The 21,296-nt window shown below is 48.4% G+C and overlaps 1 protein-coding gene across 1 annotated transcript in view; it reads left to right on the plus strand.

Annotated features, from left to right (window-relative positions):
• Positions 1-1,309: 1,309 nt before the first annotated feature.
• The window catches only part of pigr (polymeric immunoglobulin receptor), a 35,029-nt gene continuing 15,042 nt past the window's right edge, over positions 1,310-21,296 (plus strand). The window contains exons 1-4 of the mRNA XM_084312916.1: positions 1,310-1,438; positions 9,679-10,023; positions 17,671-17,752; positions 19,627-19,853. Of these exons, the coding sequence (XP_084169042.1) occupies positions 1,390-1,438; positions 9,679-10,023; positions 17,671-17,752; positions 19,627-19,853 (703 nt within the window). The 5' untranslated portion in view covers positions 1,310-1,389. The remainder of the gene's footprint in view (positions 1,439-9,678; positions 10,024-17,670; positions 17,753-19,626; positions 19,854-21,296) is intronic.

The raw sequence follows: 21,296 nt of genomic DNA on the forward strand, positions 1-21,296 counted from the left end.
TGGTCATACATAGGCACTCTTTCTTGTCCTCACTGTTCCTATAGTTTTGTTTTTTAATTAGTGACTCATGATTTTATCCAAATTATTTTATTCTACTTTTTTATCCGGTTTCACTGTTTTTTAACCCTTTAATCGCCAATGACGTGTTAAGACGTCATTCTCTGCCATGCGTAATCTGCCAATGACGTCGTACAGCGTCTTTGAGATCAATATTTCAAATTTCTGTCATGGCAATCATATTTCACCCACGGAGACTTGACTGGTGCTGTAGATCTCCTCTCAACTCTCCAACGGTTCAAGACCGCCACCTGGTGGCTGATCGGCGAGTTGCCAAAACCGGAAGTGAGCGGCCGGAAGTGGTGCTCACCCATATTGGACTCCATCTCGACACACTGGACATGGATCCGTTGCCATAACTCGATAAACAACATGATTGGACGTATATTAGTATTATACAACCTGGAACTGGACCAACTAGATCGACATACCATAATAACGATCTTTTTGCTCCACTAGCATCCCCCATCGCTACGAGGAAGCTGCAGTGAGTTTCAGCGTGTTTGATTATTATTATCCATACAAACTGCTCTGATCTATATATCATCCATACTACATAAATGATTTAACGTCGGCCACAGACTTATAAACCCCCCCCCCCCCCCACTCCGGGCACCAGCAGATGATGAGTCATGACGTTTAGGACCTTGTACAATTAAAATTTTTAATCTGGCGTCAATCGCTATCAAACTGCATTTGATGATCTAATATATGCATAAATGGCTATAACTCACGTTCTATGAATTACTGCAGAAAACGATTAAAACATATTTATACTCTGGACGGTATTTTAGTATGAATGTGTGAATGAAAAAGTAAAACGTTCCTACACCCTGAACAATAGCTAATCGATGTTGAATGGGCCATAGTAATGTCAATTTAGCAATACAATTTAAAAAGTTATAGCCCTGCAAAGTAGGTGAACATCTCCATAGACAAATAGAGCTGGCAGTGATCAAACATTGATGGATATAAGCGTGGCAGAGAGGGTTTAACTGCTGTCTGTTGTTGTTGTTATTTATTTCTGATTTTGTTTTGTTGTGTTTTTTATATAAGCTGTAGTGTAAAGCACCCTGTGCATTCGTGCTGTGAAGGGTGCTATATAAATAAGTCATTCATTCATTTCATATTCAATGTTAATTATGGGGGCAGATTGTTGACCAGAATCCCTCCTTGACGTTAAAACTGTCCGGCACCTAGAGGGTTAACATTTGAAAACATCTGGAGTCCAAATGTGGTCATGTGACCGAGGGCAGTGGGGACAGAACGGGGTCGGTCTTCAGAGAGAAGGCAGGCGGCTGACTTTTTAAAACCGCAAACTGACGAAGAAACATGCTGCTGCTCCAAACCCTCACCCTGGGCCTACTAGCCTGGATCCCAGGTAATAATAATTACTGCTATTCAGTGGCTCATCAAAGTACTGCAATGGGCTTTTTCCGGCAACTTTGTAGGACAGACAGCCATTGAGAAAGACAGGCAGCTCTTGATGAATTGCCCTGGAATGTGACATTTTGTTGCTACAACAACCAACTGTATAATATAAGACACTGTAGAATGTGTGATGCTTTGGTATATGATGCTGAAACCATATGGTTCTCATTATAGAGTTTCTTGCTCGTTGCTCTTTTGCCGTGGAGGAAAGGGGGTCAAAGTTCACTGAGATACTTGCACTGGGAGAAGGAAGGCGGGTCTGTGTTTGTAAAGATGACTTTACTTGGACTGGGAGAAGGAAGACGGGTCTGTGTTTGTAAACATTACTTTCAGGGAGATACTTCAAGTTTGTTTATTATTTGTCACAACAAAATACAGAATACTTTATGATGAAATGCTTGTTTATGTATGAGCCCCTGAGATTGTGCTACATACAGTAAAAAGAAAATAAGTAAGTCAAAGTTTCAAGTTTCTTTATTAGTTGTCATACAGAAGTACAGAATACTTGTAAGTAAAGTCAATATACATAATTTATATACAATATACAATACAGAGTAAAATGAGTAACTGAGGTACAATGCAGAGGTAAAAAACGTAGGGTAATGTGCAAATGAGGTATGAACGTAGTCCAAATCTCTTTAATAATAGATCAATATAAAGTGTGTTAAAGTGTCTAAAGTGAGTGGTAATGTGAGTGTTTGTTTAAAGTGAGTGTGTACATGTGGATGTGTGTGCAATTAGTGTAGATGGATGGTGTTACATAATGTCATTGTCGTTGAGCGTCCTGATGGCCTGGGCCCAGGAGGTCAAAACTTTTAATCCCTATCTGATCCGATCCGATTTTTAAATCCCCTTTTTTGTGATCCAGGATCAGACAACTCTGCCAGATTTTGTCCCGGTATTTCAAAGCAATCCAGGATAGGATCACCCTGAACCAGTTTCAGACTTTTCAAGATGACTAGATCCTGAATATCAGTGCTTTAATCCTACCGATCTCCATCTAGTGGATATGAAAAAGAATACAAGGAAGACAAGAGACCACATTGCAGAGACATCTATAATGTCTAATTATATTGTTAAATACATAAAGGACATAAAATCATAATGAAATTGTCATTAAAAAGAATACTCCCACTAGGGTAACAACAAAAACACATTCATTCAAAGGCATCTGATCGTCCAGGCGTGCTTTGAGGAGCTGAATTCTAAGTGAGCTTTCAGTTTGCTGAAGGTGACGACAGATGGACTTTTTTTTTGTTGAAGAACATTTTTCTTTAATCTAAATTACATTTGTGATTGACAATATTTGTTGTGATACTTTTATGAGCATAAACATTTATGTCATCAACATTTGGTTGAAAACAAAATAGGCCACCACAAATGTGGACAAAAGATTTAAAATAAAATTGATTTGCCATGAAGGCTAAAATGGTGTATTATTTCAGTTAACAAACTTTGCCATCTTATTTATATTGAAACATATATTTTAATAAATTGTATAGTACATTTTGCTCTGGTAATCCACTGGAAATCCACCCCTCTGGTGGGATCAAGATAATCCAGTTTTTTGGGATCAAACTAATCCCAATCCTGTGTTGTCGGTTTGAACGACCCGTTTTGAAGATTTGATCCAGATGAAAGCTTGGATTTGATTTCCTGATCTGATCGGATATCAAAGTGATCCTAATTCAGTTTTTTGGTTTTCAACTACCCAAAATCCAAATCTGATCCAATCAGATAGGGATTAAAAGTTTTGAACTCCCGGGCCCTGGGGATAGAAGCAGTCTGCTGCAGTCATGTGCGGTGCTATTCCCAAACCAGGAGGTGATGTTACCAGTCAGGATTCTCTCTATTCTGCACAAGTAGAAGTTCTTTAAGATCTTCTGACTCACTTTGAACTTCCCTAGGCGCCTCAGGAAGTAGAGGCGTTGTCGTGCCTTCTTCACTACACTGTCAATGTGTGTGGTCCATGAGGTACTTAAAACTGATCACTCTCTCGACCGGTGCCCCGTCGATGCTGCGGGGGCTGTAGTCCCTGGCCCCCGACATTCTAAAGTCCACAATCATCTCTTTAGTTTAGCTGACGTTCAGGGAGAGGCTGTTCTCCCGACACCATCACGCCAGGTCCTCTACCTCTTCCAGGTAGGCCCTCTCGTCGTTTGCAGAGATCAGGCCCACCACGACTGTGTCGTCAGCAAACTTGATGATTGTGTTGTTGTTCCGCTGTGCCACACAGTCGTGTGTGTACAGCGAGTAGAGGAGGGGGCTCAGAACACAGCCCTGGGGGGCCCCTGTGTTGAGGGTGATGGACGAGGAGGGGCAGTTGCCTGCTCTTACTTACTTGGACTGGGAGAAGGAAGACTGGTCTGTTGTTTTCACAAAAATTCTCATATAATTCCCTCCACAATCAACACAATGAGGGCATCATCCAAATTTGGGTTGAGAAGTATGGGGAGGGAAGTGAAAATAACCAAAATAATTTAATGGGAAACAAAAGTAGGAAGTGTAGGAGGTGTGTTGCCCAAGACCACCTTCGAATCGATACATACTGTCCCTTCTCTGAGTATGAAGCAAGCAGCGACCCAGATGGTTTGACTTCAAGTTTCAAGATTCAAGAGATTTATTAGTCACATACATACATACATACATACATACATACATACATACATACATACATACATACATACATACATACATACATACATACATACATACATACATGTAGTGAAATGAAGGTGGCCATGCCCGCCTCGATTGTGCAAAAAATACAAATAATAATAGAATAAAATAGAATAGATAATAAAATAGACACGATAAAAAGTACTAAGATAAAATACAATACAATGCTAAGCTTATGAATTGAAGGTCATGAGTCCTATACACTACTATACAATATACTATACAATATACAGTTATGCTATAACTATACTATACTAACTATACTATACAAAAACATACAGTTATGTTTCCTAAAGTGACCTGTAAGTTCAACCCCTATGTTCATTATTGATACCCCAGTCATGTTATTGATACCCCAGTCATGTTATTGATACCTCAGTTGTGGTTATTGATACCCCAGTTGTGGTTATTGATACCCCAGTCATGTTATTGATACCCCAGTTGTGGTTATTGATACCCCAGTCGTTATTGATACCCCAGTCATGTTATTGATACCCCAGTCATGTTATTGATACCCCAGTCATGTTCGTTATTGATACCCCAGTCGTTATTGATACCCCAGTCGTGTTATTGATACCCCAGTCATGGTTATTGATACCCCAGTCATGTTATTGATATCCCAGTCGTGTTATTGATACCCCAGTCGTGTTATTGATACCCCAGTCATGGTTATTGATACCCCAGTCATGGTTATTGATACCCCAGTCAGGTTATTGATTGCCCAGTCAGGTTTTTGATTCCCCAGTCGTGGTCAAAAGACATGCAGGCTCACAAACAAGCAGCAACCTAGAAGTTCAGAGTTCAACATGCTATGTTGACCATAGACCCCCCCTAATCATCCCCTGACCCCCCTAATCCTCCTCTGACCCCCCTAATCATCCCCTGACCCCCCTAATCATCATCCGACCCCCCTAATCATCCCCTGACCCCCCTAATCCTCCTCTGACCCCCCTAATCATCCCCTGACCCCCCTAATCATCATCCAACCCCCCTAATCATCCCCTGACCCCCCTAATCCTCCTCTGACCCCCCTAATCATCCCCTGACCCCCCTAATCATCCCCTGACCCCCCTAATCCTCCTCTGACCCCCCTAATCATCCCATGACCCCCCTAATCATCATCTGACCCCCCTAATCATCCCCTGACCCCCCTAATCGTCCTCTGACCCCCCTAATCATCCCCTGACCCCCCTAATCATCATCCGACCCCCCTAATCATCCCCTGACCCCCCTAATCCTCCTCTGACCCCCCTAATCATCCCCTGACCCCCTAATCATCCCCTGACCCCCCTAATCATCATCTGACCCCCCTAACCATCCCCTGACCCCCATAATCATCATCTGACCCCCCCTAATCATCCTCTGACCCCCCTAATCATCATCTGACCCCCTAATCATCCTCTGCTGTGTTGACCATAGACCCCCCTCCCCTCCGTCTCTCCCCACTCCCCAGCCTCTGTAACCACGGTGACCATAGACCCCCCTCCCCTCTGTCTCTCCCCCCTCCCCAGCCTCTGTAACCACGGTGACCATAGACCACCCTCCCCTCCGTCTCTCCCCCCTCCCCAGCCTCTGTCTGCAGGGTAACCCCTCCGTCTCTCCCCCCTCCCCAGCCTCTGTCTGCAGGGTAACCTCTCCGTCTCTCCCCCCCTCCCCAGCCTCTGTCTGCAGGGTAACCTCTCCGTCTCTCCCCCCTCCCCAGCCTCTGTCTGCAGGGTAACCCCTCCGTCTCTCCCCCCTCCCCAGCCTCTGTCTGCAGGGTAACCCCTCCGTCTCTCTCCCCGCTTCCCAGCCTCTGTCTGCAGGGTAACCTCTCCGTCTCTCCCCCCCTCCCCAGCCTCTGTCTGCAGGGTAACCTCTCCGTCTCTCTCCCCCCTCCCCAGCCTCTGTCTGCAGGGTAACCTCTCCGTCTCTCCCCCCTCCCCAGCCTCTGTCTGCAGGGTAACCCCTCCGTCTCTCCCCCCCTCCCCAGCCTCTGTCTGCAGGGTAACCTCTCCGTCTCTCCCCCCTCCCCAGCCTCTGTCTGCAGGGTAACCTCTCCGTCTCTCCCCCCTCCCCAGCCTCTGTCTGCAGGGTAACCCCTCCGTCTCTCCCCCCTCCCCAGCCTCTGTCTGCAGGGTAACCTCTCCGTCTCTCTCCCCTCTCCAGCCTCTGTCTGCAGGGTAACCTCTCCGTCTCTCCCCCCTCCCCAGCCTCTGTCTGCAGGGTAACCTCTCCGTCTCTCCCCCCTCCCCAGCCTCTGTCTGCAGGGTAACCTCTCCGTCTCTCCCCCCTCCCCAGCCTCTGTCTGCAGGGTAACCTCTCCGTCTCTCTCCCCCCTCCCCAGCCTCTGTCTGCAGGGTAACCTCTCCGTCTCTCCCCCCTCCCCAGCCTCTGTCTGCAGGGTAACCCCTCCGTCTCTCCCCCCTCCCCAGCCTCTGTCTGCAGGGTAACCCCTCCGTCTCTCCCCCCTCCCCAGCCTCTGTCTGCAGGGTAACCTCTCCGTCTCTCCCCCCTCCCCAGCCTCTGTCTGCAGGGTAACCTCTCCGTCTCTCCCCCCCTCCCCAGCCTCTGTCTGCAGGGTAACCTCTCCGTCTCTCTCCCCTCCCCAGCCTCTGTCTGCAGGGTAACCTCTCCGTCTCTCCCCCCCCTCCCCAGCCTCTGTCTGCAGGGTAACCTCTCCGTCTCTCTCCCCTCCCCAGCCTCTGTCTGCAGGGTAACCCCTCCGTCTCTCCCCCCCTCCCCAGCCTCTGTCTGCAGGGTAACCCCTCCGTCTCTCCCCCCTCCCCAGCCTCTGTCTGCAGGGTAACCTCTCCGTCTCTCTCCCCTCCCCAGCCTCTGTCTGCAGGGTAACCTCTCCGTCTCTCTCCCCGCTCCCCAGCCTCTGTCTGCAGGGTAACCTCTCCGTCTCCCCCCTCCCCAGCCTCTGTCTGCAGGGTAACCCCTCCGTCTCTCCCCCCTCCCCAGCCTCTGTCTGCAGGGTAACCTCTCCGTCTCTCTCCCCCCTCCCCAGCCTCTGTCTGCAGGGTAACCTCTCCGTCTCTCTCCCCTCCCCAGCCTCTCTGCAGGGTAACCCCTCCGTCTCTCCCCCCCTCCCCAGCCTCTGTCTGCAGGGTAACCTCTCCGTCTCTCTCCCCTCCCCAGCCTCTGTCTGCAGGGTAACCCCTCCGTCTCTCTCCCCTCCCCAGCCTCTGTCTGCAGGGTAACCCCTCCGTCTCTCTCCCCTCCCCAGCCTCTGTCTGCAGGGTAACCTCTCCGTCTCTCCCCCTCCCCAGCCTCTGTCTGCAGGGTAACCTCTCCGTCTCTCTCCCCTCCCCAGCCTCTGTCTGCAGGGTAACCTCTCCGTCTCTCCCCCCTCCCCAGCCTCTGTCTGCAGGGTAACCTCTCCGTCTCTCTCCCCCCTCCCCAGCCTCTGTATGCAGGGTAACCTCTCCGTCTCCCCCCTCCCCAGCCTCTGTCTGCAGGGTAACCCCTCCGTCTCTCCCCCCTCCCCAGCCTCTGTCTGCAGGGTAACCTCTCCGTCTCTCCCCCCTCCCCAGCCTCTGTCTGCAGGGTAACCTCTCCGTCTCTCCCCCCTCCCCAGCCTCTGTCTGCAGGGTAACCTCTCCGTCTCTCCCCCCTCCCCAGCCTCTGTCTGCAGGGTAACCTCTCCGTCTCTCCCCCCTCCCCAGCCTCTGTCTGCAGGGTAACCCCTCCGTCTCTCCCCCTCCCCAGCCTCTGTCTGCAGGGTAACCCCTCCATCTCTCTCCCCTCCCCACCCTCTGTCTGCAGGGTAACCCCTCCGTCTCTCTCCCCTCCCCAGCCTCTGTCTGCAGGGTAACCTCTCCGTCTCTCCCCCCTCCCCAGCCTCTGTCTGCAGGGTAACCTCTCCGTCTCTCCCCCCTCCCCAGCCTCTGTCTGCAGGGTAACCCCTCCGTCTCTCCCCCCTCCCCAGCCTCTGTCTGCAGGGTAACCTCTCCGTCTCTCTCCCCTCCCCAGCCTCTGTCTGCAGGGTAACCCCTCCGTCTCTCCCCCCTCCCCAGCCTCTGTCTGCAGGGTAACCTCTCCGTCTCTCCCCCCTCCCCAGCCTCTGTCTGCAGGGTAACCCCTCCGTCTCTCTCCCCTCCCCAGCCTCTGTCTGCAGGGTAACCTCTCCGTCTCTCTCCCCCCTCCCCAGCCTCTGTCTGCAGGGTAACCTCTCCGTCTCTCTCCCCTCCCCAGCCTCTGTCTGCAGGGTAACCTCTCCGTCTCTCCCCCCTCCCCAGCCTCTGTCTGCAGGGTAACCTCTCCGTCTCTCTCCCCCCTCCCCAGCCTCTGTCTGCAGGGTAACCTCTCCGTTTCTTTCCCCCTCCCCAGCCTCTGTCTGCAGGGTAACCTCTCCGTCTCTCTCCCCCTCCCCATCCTCTGTCTGCAGGGTAACCTCTCCGTCTCTCTCCCCCCTCCCCAGCCTCTGTCTGCAGGGTAACCTCTCCGTCTCTCTCCCCCCTCCCCAGCCTCTGTCTGCAGGGTAACCTCTCCGTCTCTCCCCCCTCCCCAGCCTCTGTCTGCAGGGTAACCTCTCCGTCTCTCCCCCCTCCCCAGCCTCTGTCTGCAGGGTAACCTCTCCGTCTCTCCCCCCTCCCCAGCCTCTGTCTGCAGGGTAACCTCTCCGTCTCTCCCCCCTCCCCAGCCTCTGTCTGCAGGGTAACCTCTCCGTCTCTCCCCCCTCCCCAGCCTCTGTCTGCAGGGTAACCCCTCCGTCTCTCTCCCCTCCCCAGCCTCTGTCTGCAGGGTAACCTCTCCGTCTCTCCCCCCTCCCCAGCCTCTGTCTGCAGGGTAACCCCTCCGTCTCTCTCCCCTCCCCAGCCTCTGTCTGCAGGGTAACCTCTCCGTCTCTCCCCCCTCCCCAGCCTCTGTCTGCAGGGTAACCTCTCCGTCTCTCTCCCCTCCCCAGCCTCTGTCTGTAGGGTAACCTCTCCGTCTCTCTCCCCCCTCCCCAGCCTCTGTCTGCAGGGTAACCTCTCCGTCTCTCCCCCCTCCCCAGCCTCTGTCTGCAGGGTAACCCCTCCGTCTCTCCCCCCCTCCCCAGCCTCTGTCTGCAGGGTAACCTCTCCGTCTCTCCCCCCCTCCCCAGCCTCTGTCTGCAGGGTAACCCCTCCGTCTCTCCCCCCCTCCCCAGCCTCTGTCTGCAGGGTAACCCCTCCGTCTCTCTCCCCTCCCCAGCCTCTGTCTGCAGGGTAACCCCTCCGTCTCTCCCCCCTCCCCAGCCTCTGTCTGCAGGGTAACCTCTCCGTCTCTCCCCCCCTCTCCAGCCTCTGTCTGCAGGGTAACCCCTCCGTCTCTCTCCCCTCCCCCGCCTCTGTCTGCAGGGTAACCTCTCCGTCTCTCCCCCCTCCCCAGCCTCTGTCTGCAGGGTAACCTCTCCGTCTCTCCCCCCTCCCCAGCCTCTGTCTGCAGGGTAACCTCTCTGTCTCTCCCCCCTCCCCAGCCTCTGTCTGCAGGGTAACCTCTCCGTCTCCCCCCTCCCCAGCCTCTGTCTGCAGGGTAACCCCTCCGTCTCTCTCCCCTCCCCAGCCTCTGTCTGCAGGGTGACCACGGTGAGCGAGCTGGCGGTGCTGGAGGGCCGCACCGTCACCGTGCCGTGCCACTACGACCCTCAGTACGCCGGCTACGTGAAGTACTGGTGCCAGGGCCGGGTCCGGGAGGTCTGCAGCAGCCTGGCACGCACCGACACCCCCAGCGCCGCGGCCTCCGGCGACCCCCAGGTGACCATCTTCGACGACCCTGTGCAGCAGGTGTTCACGGTGACCATGCGGGACGTGGCGGAGGCGGCCACCGGCTGGTACTGGTGTGGCGTGGAGGTGGGCAGCATGTGGACCGCCGACGTGGCCGTCTCGCTTCACATCAACGTCATTCACGGTGAGTCATCTACCGTCTGTAGTGTGGTAGTAAAGGGTTAACCGTCTGTAGTGTGGTAGTGAAATGGTTAACCTTCTGTAGTGTGGTAGTGAAAGGGTTAACCTTCTGTAATGTGGTAGTGAAAGGGTTAACCGTCTGTAGTGTGGTAGTGAAAGGGTTAACCGTCTGTAGTATGATAGTAAAAGGTTAACCGGCTGTAGTGTGGTAGTGAAAGGGTTAACAGTAGGTTATGAATATAACCATGTTCTATGAGTATAGTGACGCTCAGCGTCTATTGCACATATCTCACTCTAGTGCATGTGCACTGAATAAAAACTCACAAAATGTACCTTTACATACCAACATCCGTCTGGCCACACCCCCCGCTACCTATATAAGCAGGGGTGTGGCCACACACTCACCTCCTTCTCAATCTTTCACCACAAGGCAAGATCAAGGGCTGCAGTGGCGTCTAGACGCTGAGCGTCACTATACTCATAGAACATGGTTATATTCATAACCTACTGTTCTATGTCGTAGAGCTTCCGCTCAGCGTCTATTGCACAACAGGGGCTGAGTGGGAGCTGACGCCCGACAAATGTACCCCACTGAGGCCCCCCACAACCATCAGAACCGGGGAGGACCGAGCCCCCCGACCCTCCCTAATGGAGGGATACCCTCCCTATTGGAGGACGGGAGGGAGACGGATCCGACCGTGCGAAGAGGAACTCGAGCAACTTAACGCACAGGGTGAGCAGACCGTGGCTTGACCCCACGACTACGCACACGCACAACCCGCATGCCACCAGGGAACGAACGGAAGGAACAAAACTCGTTACCGCCCCCAAAATCACGGGGTCAAGAGCAAAACTCAACCCCGTGGCAAGGCCGTAGCAGCGGAGCACGAAGGAAGACCCAGAACCAGAAGGGACTGGATCCCCCCGGAAAAAGGGGGCCCGGAGAGGCCAATGACGCCACAGCATCGAGACTTCACCAGGCGGTCACTAGTGACACCGCCCCCCACATCGCCAGCGTATTCGGACAGGGCCCATCCAAGAGCAGGCCCTTCCCCCCACTAGCACACCGCCTGGCTCACTGACCCTGGCATACTCAGGCAGTCAGCATGGCTGTAACTCGAAGCACTCAAGAGGCTACACTACAGCGGGAGTAGGCAGCGCACCGGGGAGACGACCTCCAGAAGAGGCCGATCCCTCAATCCAGGCAGCAGGCACTTGACCCGAGCCTGGAGCACTGCGGACGAGACAGGCGCCAAAGGGGTCAACTGAAAACAGCACCCCGGTGGAAGGGGCGTATGCTGGCATTGTTGAGCACCATGTCAAAGCCTCCACCAAAAATCCCAGATGCTCTAGAGGGGCCGAGGCAGAGAAGGCTGACACGATTGGCAGACGTCATGAACGTGCAGGGGCACACTCAAACGGGTAACCTGGGAGTTGACTCCGCTCCAGGGAATGAACCACCCTCTTGGTTCAACATGCGGTGGTTGTTCCTATAACCCCTCAGGAAAAAACTCCAAAACACACCTGCGGGTATACACTGGCTATACCGCAGTACAAGTGTTCTAGTTTTCAAAAAGGGGTTATCCCAGGCCTACGGGTCGACGAAAACAACTTCGGACCGGGCCCGGCGGACCGGGACGTACACAGGGATGCCAGAGGAGTACTATAAAAACCACCTCAACAGCCCCCTCTCAGCCATGCATAAGCGGGAGAAGAGAGGGGCGAAAAGAATGGAGAACGACATCTCCATAATATCAAACCCTGTGACACCCGGGCCGACCCGGCATTTTTCCCCCTGAAAAAAGCACAAGTCCCTCAGGGTACCAGAACAGCAGATCTGCGTCCCCGGCGGACAATGGGTTAACTGACCTGGACCAGCGTGACCAGAACCAGTCCCATGCCCTAATCACGCCGACATCCCCAACTCTAGGAGGGGGGGTAGGTACGTGTGTCGATCTAAAACATTATAGAGGGCGCCACCCAGACGGTCCTGTTCGTACCACGCTCAGTGGCCCACCCCAAGGGCGTGAGACCCCTCTACCTATGCTTTGATCTATTCCGTTAACATCCCCCAGATATGAACGAGAATTCGTCGAGACAAACCTAGTAAACTGGCGCTCGGAAAAGACAAACTCCATCCCAGTTGCCCCATAAAAACGCAGTTTTAATGATGAGCAACCAAGGCGCGCAAGCCTCATGCGTGATTCCTATCAGAAACACCCAGGGCCAGCACTATGTACACGTCAAGACCCAAAACACATCAATGGATAGTCTAACAAGACACCAGATACTGTTCCTCCAAGCCGCCTGGGGGAACGACAAGAAGCCGCCTTTTTAATTTTACATTTTTTCAGAAAAAAAAATAATAATACGGACATGGGTCCCATGCGACGCGGCTGAGGGAAACACCACCCCGTCAACCACACTTCATAAGAGGGGACGGTGAGCGACGTACCCCTATGACGGGGGGAAACCCATGACTCAACAGACATGTAAGGCGAGGAGTCAGGGAAACCCTAAACAATACCTTGTCCACCTACTCCAAAAAGGAGAGGACGGGGAACCCCCAGAGAGACATATTGTAAACATACAACAGAGCAGAACTTATTTTTAAGTTCTACTCACCTTGACAATCTGAGGAGGAGGCTCTGAAACTCTGAGGAGGCCCCCTCACTGGGAGGGAGGGTCTGAACTCACAGGAGGCTCTGAAACTCCCTGAGGAGGAGGCTCTGAAACTTCCCGTAACAGAGGTCCATAACATGGAGCCTGAATAACCCACGGAAGTCTTACCAATAGAAACGCGCCCAGTGATGTACTCTATGGCGGGGGAATTTCCACGGTGCACAATCCCAATCTTTCAGGGCGTGGGACCAGGAAACTCCCACCCCCCCCCCTTACCCTGTAACGTGCCGAACCAGTAACGTGACAGGAAACCCGAAGGACAGGGGGTTTTAACCCCTGCCCCAAACAGAAAAAGGGGGAGGAAGGTTTACCAGTCCACCCCTTTATGACCCCCACCACTGATACGATGTAATGACAAAGTAGAGCCATGACATCAGTCATAGCATGCTACATGAAGCGTTTAACAGCTTCACATAGCTCATGTGCGAACCTGCTATCTGATTTTTATTAAGGAAAAAACACAGAACAGAGAGGGCCCCTTTAAGAGCCCCGGTACCAGACTTACACATGTGCTTCTGTGGGCCAAAACCTAACCCAGTCGTGGATCTTAATGACACACAACCCTTCATCACAACAAAAAAGGCAAAAGTACACTCTTACTACAGGGAACGCCGTTTTTCATAACGAGAGAGACATAAGTCCTGGATTATGTATTGGCCACAGGCCTTGCTAAGCACATATGACAGCGACCAAACAACATTTTCCCTAGGAAAAAATCGTTTTCTCAAGCAGAAGCACAACCCCAGCAATTTAAGCTGAGGGTTACATCGTATCCCCACAAACATAGTGACACAATATATTGTAAACAAAACATGTTTGAGAGGAGGGGGGGGAAAGCCCCAGGGAAAACCGGGGGGGTCACCCCTCCCTACCTTACCCTTGATACGACCAGGTTGAACAGGTACCCCTGTTAATATGTGAACACGCTGTTCATTGTCATCACAGGCTGAGAGAAGGATTTATTCCTCAATCACATGTCACTAAGCATAGCTTCGCAGGGTAAACAACCCACTTAGTTGTGAGTTCAACCACGTTACTAACGTTACATGAACACACATGTTCTCATCACAACTAAACCAGTTCATTTTTACTCACGTAAAAAACAACGCAGATTTTCTAGGTAGAGAGAAGCTATACCAGTGACAAGACAATTCACACACAACACGCGTCGTATCCTCAATGTATTGCAGCAACACACGTTATGGAAAAACATCGTTATTACAAAACATTTAGAAGGGAAGGAAAGAAGAAGTGTTAAGTCCGGCAGGTCTCCTACCTCCACCCTGAGCGCAGGCCGAGAGGACTGTGAACACTGGTTAACGGGGACAGCCTAAGTCGAACCCGGCGTCTCCTGCGTTGGTGACGAGGGCAAATGCCCGACGCGCCACCCAGCCGCCGTTCTCCATGTTGACGAAGTCCTCACTGGCAGGGCACCCGGTGTAGGGTCGACTAACATCCTCTGTCAAAGATGACGTCGTAGTCAGAGTGTTTTACTGTGTTATTCTCACAGTAACGTTCAACAGCGTAGCATTAAGCTAACAGCCACTCCCGACTAATAGCAACAAGCTAACGTTTCCTAGCCTAGTGAACGCAATGGGCTAGCGCCGCAGCTAACAGCTGACTGGCTAACAGGTAGGCCACACACTAGCACGCAAGCTAAGCAGCTATCACCTGAACTGTACACAACAACATAATAAGCCAGACTTCAGACAGGCCGCCGCCTGAATCCCTCCTCATCCTAAGAGAGAAGAGAAAAAGAAATGTCAACACAGTTTTCAACAGTGATTTAACAGACATACAGCGGAGTCTGCACAATTCCCATACGGGCTGCAGCCGACTTGAGCATAGATCTTCCGATAACGAAGCTCCAGACCCACTTTTCCTCGTGCTTAGGGTGTAATCTTTCATTCATTTGAAAGATGGGGCCTTCACGGGACAGAGAAGAATTCGCTCGTCCAGAGAACCCCGGGTTTAAACCAGATCTCGGTCGCGGCCCACTAGTTTGACCATTATGGGCGTCAGACCAGGACCCTCCGTCCGTCGCCTAAGAGGCCGAACAGAGGACCCCAATCTGGGGCCGGCCTTCGTAAAATTGTCAGCTAACCCCCATAGCATTAGCAGTACAACTGGCGCCCGCATAGCAAAACATTACTCACCCAGCCCAGAAAGCAACCAGTTTCTCACAAACAGCCGGTGCCTCCTGCAGTCCAGCTGTAGAACCGGAGGTTCAATACCTATCCAGCCGCAGCTTTGGAGGACTGCAGGTGGGGAGTAGATCAGCGACGCAAGCCCCTAATACGAAAAAGCCGGTGGAGGTCAGAATGATCATCATCTTCCAGACACCCCAGTGACGAAGACATTATCGCCGTATTTTCTCGAAAATAGTGAGAGAGAAAAACAAAGATATAACGTCAACGTATCTCCTTGCTCTTCTGTTCTCCTTTCTTCAGCTTAATAACCTCATCAAGTGATTGGTATACAGGCACTCTCTTGTGGTGAAAGTGAAGAAGGAGGTGAGTGTGTGGCCACACCCCTGCTTATATAGGTAGCGGGGGGTGTGGCCAGACGGATGTTGGTATGTAAAGGTACATTTTGTGAGTTTTTGTTCAGTGCACATGCACTAGAGCAGGGGTCAGCAACCTTTTTGACATGGAGTGTCTGTTTGAAATATAGTTGTAACTATATAGTTGTATAGTTGTGCCTCAACAATATTCCATGCATCGTAATAATTTTTTCTCATAATCAGGTATTTTTAATGATAATTTTTACATTATTACATCATTATTGTTATTGTTATTATTAACAATATTATTATGATGGTTGTATCAACCCTAAATCTGAGTTGGGGGGGGGGGGGGGGAATGCAATGCAGACAAACGGCTGCATACAGTGCGACCATTTCACTCACATTTGCCCAATCATTTTTGGACACATCACACATCGGTGTGTGTACTGTACGTGTGCTGTCATAGCTCCACCTACAGGCCTAATGGAGAACACCAGGATGTGAATGGAGGGTGAATGTGAGGTATATCGTGTAAATAAGTTTTGATTGATCGCAAGACTACACTGTAAAAAAAATATAATAATAAGTTACCAGAACTTAAAAATATTGAGTTCAGTTACTGTGCATTAAGGTTTTCCGTTTTCAATCCATAATAAGTTAACAGAAACATAAGTACACAAGCACATTATTTCAACCTAATAAAACTATGTTTATTGTCATTGTTTTAAGAACACAAGTTGACTTGGTAATACTCACATTTTGAGAAGAAAAAATGGCTTTTAACATGTGCAATGTTCAATGAAATAGAAAAATAAATAATAAAATTTGTTGATTAATCCCACTGGTCACAATGGTGACCGTAATAATGTTTTTGTTATAAGGCTCTGCAAATGTTACTGAATGATGTAGCAATGTATTTCCAGCTAAATTGAAATAATAAACAAATAAAGGGTCTCAATTAAATATGTGGTAGTAAAAAGAACTGTGGGAGGATTTCAACAAGATAAATGCGACAACAGTGCAAAATATTTCACTATAATATTTCAAAGCAAAAAAAAAAAAATTTAAAAAAGAATTATATATATATATATATTTTTTTTTTTTTATTGCTGCCCCCTGTGCCTATGCAAATGCCCCTGCGTGCCTATGCAGGCACGCGTGCCTAGGGTTGCCTACCCCTGCACTAGAGTGAGATATGTGCAATAGACGCTGAGCGGAAGCTCTACGACATAGAACCTTCTGTAGTGTGGTAGTGAAAGGGTTAACCTTCTGTAATGTGGTAGTGAAAGGGTTAACCGTCTGTAGTGTGATAGTAAAGGGTTAACCTTCTGTAGTGTGGTAGTGAAAGGGTTAACCCTTTGTCGTGTGACAGTGAAAGGGTTAACCTTCTGTATTGTCACAGTGAAAGGGTTAACCATTTGGTAGAGCGGTAGTGAAAGAGTTAAAACAAATGATAATTTTAATAAAAGATTATTGCTGTGAAGTAAAAAAAAATGTAAATAAAAAAACATTTTACATCCAAAACAATAGAGCAGATAAAACTTATATTTACTGTAGTGTACTGTAATGACTGTAGGCAGAAATCGATTTTTGGGCAGCCCTAAATGAACGTGGGTGGGCCAATTCTCCTCACTATTATTGGTTTACAGTACACATTAGAATAAAAAGATATGATATATGATGACAAATGTGGACCAAACTAATAAACTGGAAAAGCGTAACTTTGCGAGCAAGCTCTTTTAATGTAAATAATATCTCAAAAGACAAAACTAACAGCCCTTTATAATTATAACACACACACACGCACACACACACACACACACACACACACACACACACACACACACACACACTAACACGTCACACACTAACACGTCACACACTAACACACACACTAACACACACACACACACACACACACACACACACACACACACACACACACACACACACACACACACACTAACCCTAACCCTAGGTGGCACTGGCCGCCAAATCAGAAGGCTTCGTTTTTATTAATATGTGGAATGTCAAAGCTGGATCACACTACTTCAATTATATATCTTTGACTATGTGACCAATAAAAGATAATACAATTCTTCTTTCTTGCTTCTTGTTTACCATAATGATGATATATTAGATGGTTTGAGTGGCAGTGTGCGTTTCGCAAAAAAAGCCCATATAGGGAGCAGCCCGTCCTCTTTCGCTCACCTCCGCACTACCAAATGGTTAACCCTTTCACTGGTTAACCATCTGTAGTGTGATAGTAAAGGGTTAACCTTCTGTAGTGTGGTAGTGAAAGGGCTAACGTCTGATTGCACAGAGGAGCGAAGGCCTACCTCCCACACTAGCTGTTTTTAATGTAGGTCAAAGTTAAACCATGGCGAAACACCCTTGCCCGGGTAGCGGTACTTCCGGCTGATATGGAGATATGTTGTATTGTGTCCTGGTTGTTCCCTGCAGGCATGTCGGTGGTGAACAGCCGGCTGAGTGGAGAGGAAGGCAGCAGCGTCAGCGTGGAGTGTCTCTACAGTAAGAGATACAGGTATTATTATGTTTAAACTACTTGTCTCTTAGATGATCAGTCACTGTTTTTCTTTTTTATAACTCTTTATTTTGGTTCATTTTTCTTTTCTTTTCCAAAGTCACTTATTTTATTATTTCTTTTACTTGAACATTCTCCTTTTCTTTTCCAAAGTCACTTTTTCATATTTTTGCATAAACAATTTTCTTATTTGCAGTATGGTTTCCCGTTTTTACATAGACATTTTAACAAATTTTCCAGAAGTTATGAACATTTACATAAGCATTTTACAGTTTACAGAAATAATATGACTACCACCACAAGACAAACATGACTCACATCAGTCACTGTTTTAATTTTTTTTTTATTTGTATCCTCTTTTTCTCCGCCTGATTTTCTATGCTTTTCTGCCCATCCCAATTTAGTCGTTATGCCAATTCCCCCCCTCCCCTACCTGGTCGTTGTGCGCATGTTCCCCCTACTGGTCGGTACAAGGGAACCCTGAAGTCATCTGCACGCTTCCTCTGACACATGTGGAGACAGCCAGTGGCTCTCTTTTCACCTGGCAGCGAGGACTCTCATTGGTGAAGTGTAACGCGTGGGAGCTCACGCTGCCTTCACCATTTCCTGCCTTTCGCTGAGCAGGCGCCCAGACCTGACCTGTAGGCGTCGCTGTCCACAACGCCAGATTCCCACCCACGACTTCCCTCCCGCTAACTCAGCCAAACTAGTTAGTATGACGATAGGCCCAAGCCGCAGGCAATGCTGACTCCGGGAGTCAAGACCACAGCCTCTTGCATTGGTGACGAGCGCAATCTCTGCTACGCCATCCGACCGCCCCTCATGTTTCAGTTTTACCGGTAGACCAACAACAGAAAATCCGTAATAATACTCAACTGGAAGATAATTATTATTAAGTACATTTGAAGGGAAAGTAACAGGTCGTTGACCTTGGAGCTAGAAATTACGTCACGTGAGACTTATAGAACCTGAAGTGATATAATACTCGTTATAGATAGAACACAAGATGGCGGTTTGTAGTTTGTTTTAAGTCTGCTCACCCAGAACAGTCTTGCTTTCATATCGCACACCCGACAATGGTCCTCATGCTGGAACGGACTTACGAGAAAGTTATGAACAAATTTCTTCGCCGATTTTGGCATGATCGAACGGTTTCTTTTCGGAGATTCGTTTGTAGCTACAAACAGGATTTACGAATGCGGAAAGTGGACAGACTGGTGTGCGCCAGTGTTCTTAAGGACTTAATTTGGGATGATTGCGTTCATGTCGATTCTACAGACATACTCGGAATTAAATAATAATAATAATAATAATAATAATAATAATAATAATAATAATAATAATAATAATAATAATAATAATAATAATAAATATTAAATACGACAATATTTGTATCATTAACAATTACTTTTTACATTTATAGTCATGACTCAATGAGGCCTCGTAATGTCCGAAAATAAATAAAAGTACTACACAAACACTGCGAATAAATAAATAAATAGATAGATAGATAGATAGATAGATAGATAGATAGATAGATAGATAGATAGATAGATAGATAGATAGATAGATAGATAGATAGATAAATAAGAACTAAACTCAATTGCGCTTGCTTTCAAGCCTTGAACTCCTTCCTCTCTCACCTTTTATATAATTATTTTATTTAGAATTTTCTCTACTAAAACTGTATTGTTTGTTTTGTTCTGTAAAGCGTCTTTGAGCATTCGGAAAAGCGCTATACAAATTTGATGTATTATTATTATTATTATTATTATTATTATTATTATTATTATTATTATTATTATTATTATTATTATTATTATTATTATTATTATTATACAGTATGTTTAAAAACATATGCACCTTGTCAACAGAGCGAGTGAGAAGAAGTGGTGTCGCAGTGGCGACTGGAGCTCCTGCCTGGTGACCGGGTCCGAGGGTCACTACCATGACGCGGCGGTGGCCATCAGCGATGACACGACAGGCAGCTTCAGTGTCACCCTGAAGGAGCTGCGGATGAGAGACACCGGCTGGTACTGGTGCGCCGCCGGGCAGCAGCAGACGGCCGTGCACGTGCTGGTCACCCCGCGGCCCTCCACCAGTAGGTTCCCTCACCCTAACCCTCACCCTAACCAGTCCATATAGGGCGCTAGGGTGCCGCTCCCCCTGGTGGAGAGAGAAGAAGAAAGAAGAAATAGTGGTTTTGGATTTTAGATTTCGACCCCTAAAAATATAATAATTTTTTTTTTAATAAATAATAATTACTAATTTAAACCCTTTCACTACCACACTACAGAAGGTTAACCCTTTACTATCACACTACAGACGGTTTGTCACATGGCAGTGAAAGGGTTAACCTTGTGTATTGTCGCAGTGAAAGGGTTAAACCATTTGGTAGTGCGGCAGTGAAAGGGTTAAGTATGTTTGTGTTTAAAATGCACAATAACGTGTAATATATCAAATAAACCATTGTTTGTGTGTCCTATTCATCCCCCCTCTCTCTTCTCGGGCGCTAGAAATCAGCGCCGGCGTCAGTGAGCAACTCAGCCAATTGAAAAATTCACAGGGCAACATAAATGAACATAGCAACTAAATTGAATCCAATCAGCATCTTCAAATATGATGCCTATGGGCGCTTTTCTCTAGCGCCCGAAGTAGAGTCATTGTCGAATTGTCTATTCACTCATTCATTCAGCGTGGCATTCGTGTGACATCACGTCCACCAGGAAATCCCATCTTCTATTTGTCCCATACGCTCGGCTACTAGTTGTTGTCATAGATATATATCTATGGTTGTTGTCGTCGTCGGAAATTGATAATAATCACAAGACACTGTACATTCAGACAGTGTTGGACTTGGATCTAACAAAAATGGATTTATATCGACACGTTTATGGAAAGTTCAAGCTGTGACATGCTGTCTTACCGGCAGAAAAACAAGTGAGTCTATAACAATATATACTGTTCTGTAGTTACTGAAACTGATTGAATATGGCACCGCCCCACCCAGAATAATCTTCACCAGCTGCCACTGACCCTAACGGTCCAGAGTACTAACCCTAACCCCAACCCAGGTTTATAGATTTTTTGTTGTTGAATGAATTACAAACAACACAGATGTAAACACACATTCCAGAGCTTAAAAATTAAGCTTTATCACTCATTTTAGAATCTGTCGCTCCTCGTGTTACGGGGTCTGTCATCCATTTCAGACTGAAACATTGTCAATGTTTTGGATTCCTGTAGTGGGGCTGCCCTTTTGTTTTGGAATGGGCCTTGAAAAAGTATGTTCCATGGTTTAATATTAGGGTTTTCATTGGCTTTTAGAGATGCCTAGATGGTATCGCCCCACAGTAGAAGGTTTTTAGGCAGGAATGGGGGATTTGAAACTGTTCAGGGGTCCTGAAAATGCTGTTACAATTCACTCAACAGTCTCATGCAGTGAGAAGATGAGATACATAATACCTTTAATTTTCATTTAGAGGGCGAGAAAACAAAACAATTATATGGGCCAACAAAGGTTTTAATAGGCAGTGTGAAAATG

The sequence above is a fragment of the Notolepis coatsorum genome, assembly GCF_963971535.1.
Source record: "Notolepis coatsorum genome assembly, chromosome: 4".
Classification (NCBI taxonomy): Eukaryota; Metazoa; Chordata; class Actinopteri; order Aulopiformes; family Paralepididae; genus Notolepis; species Notolepis coatsorum.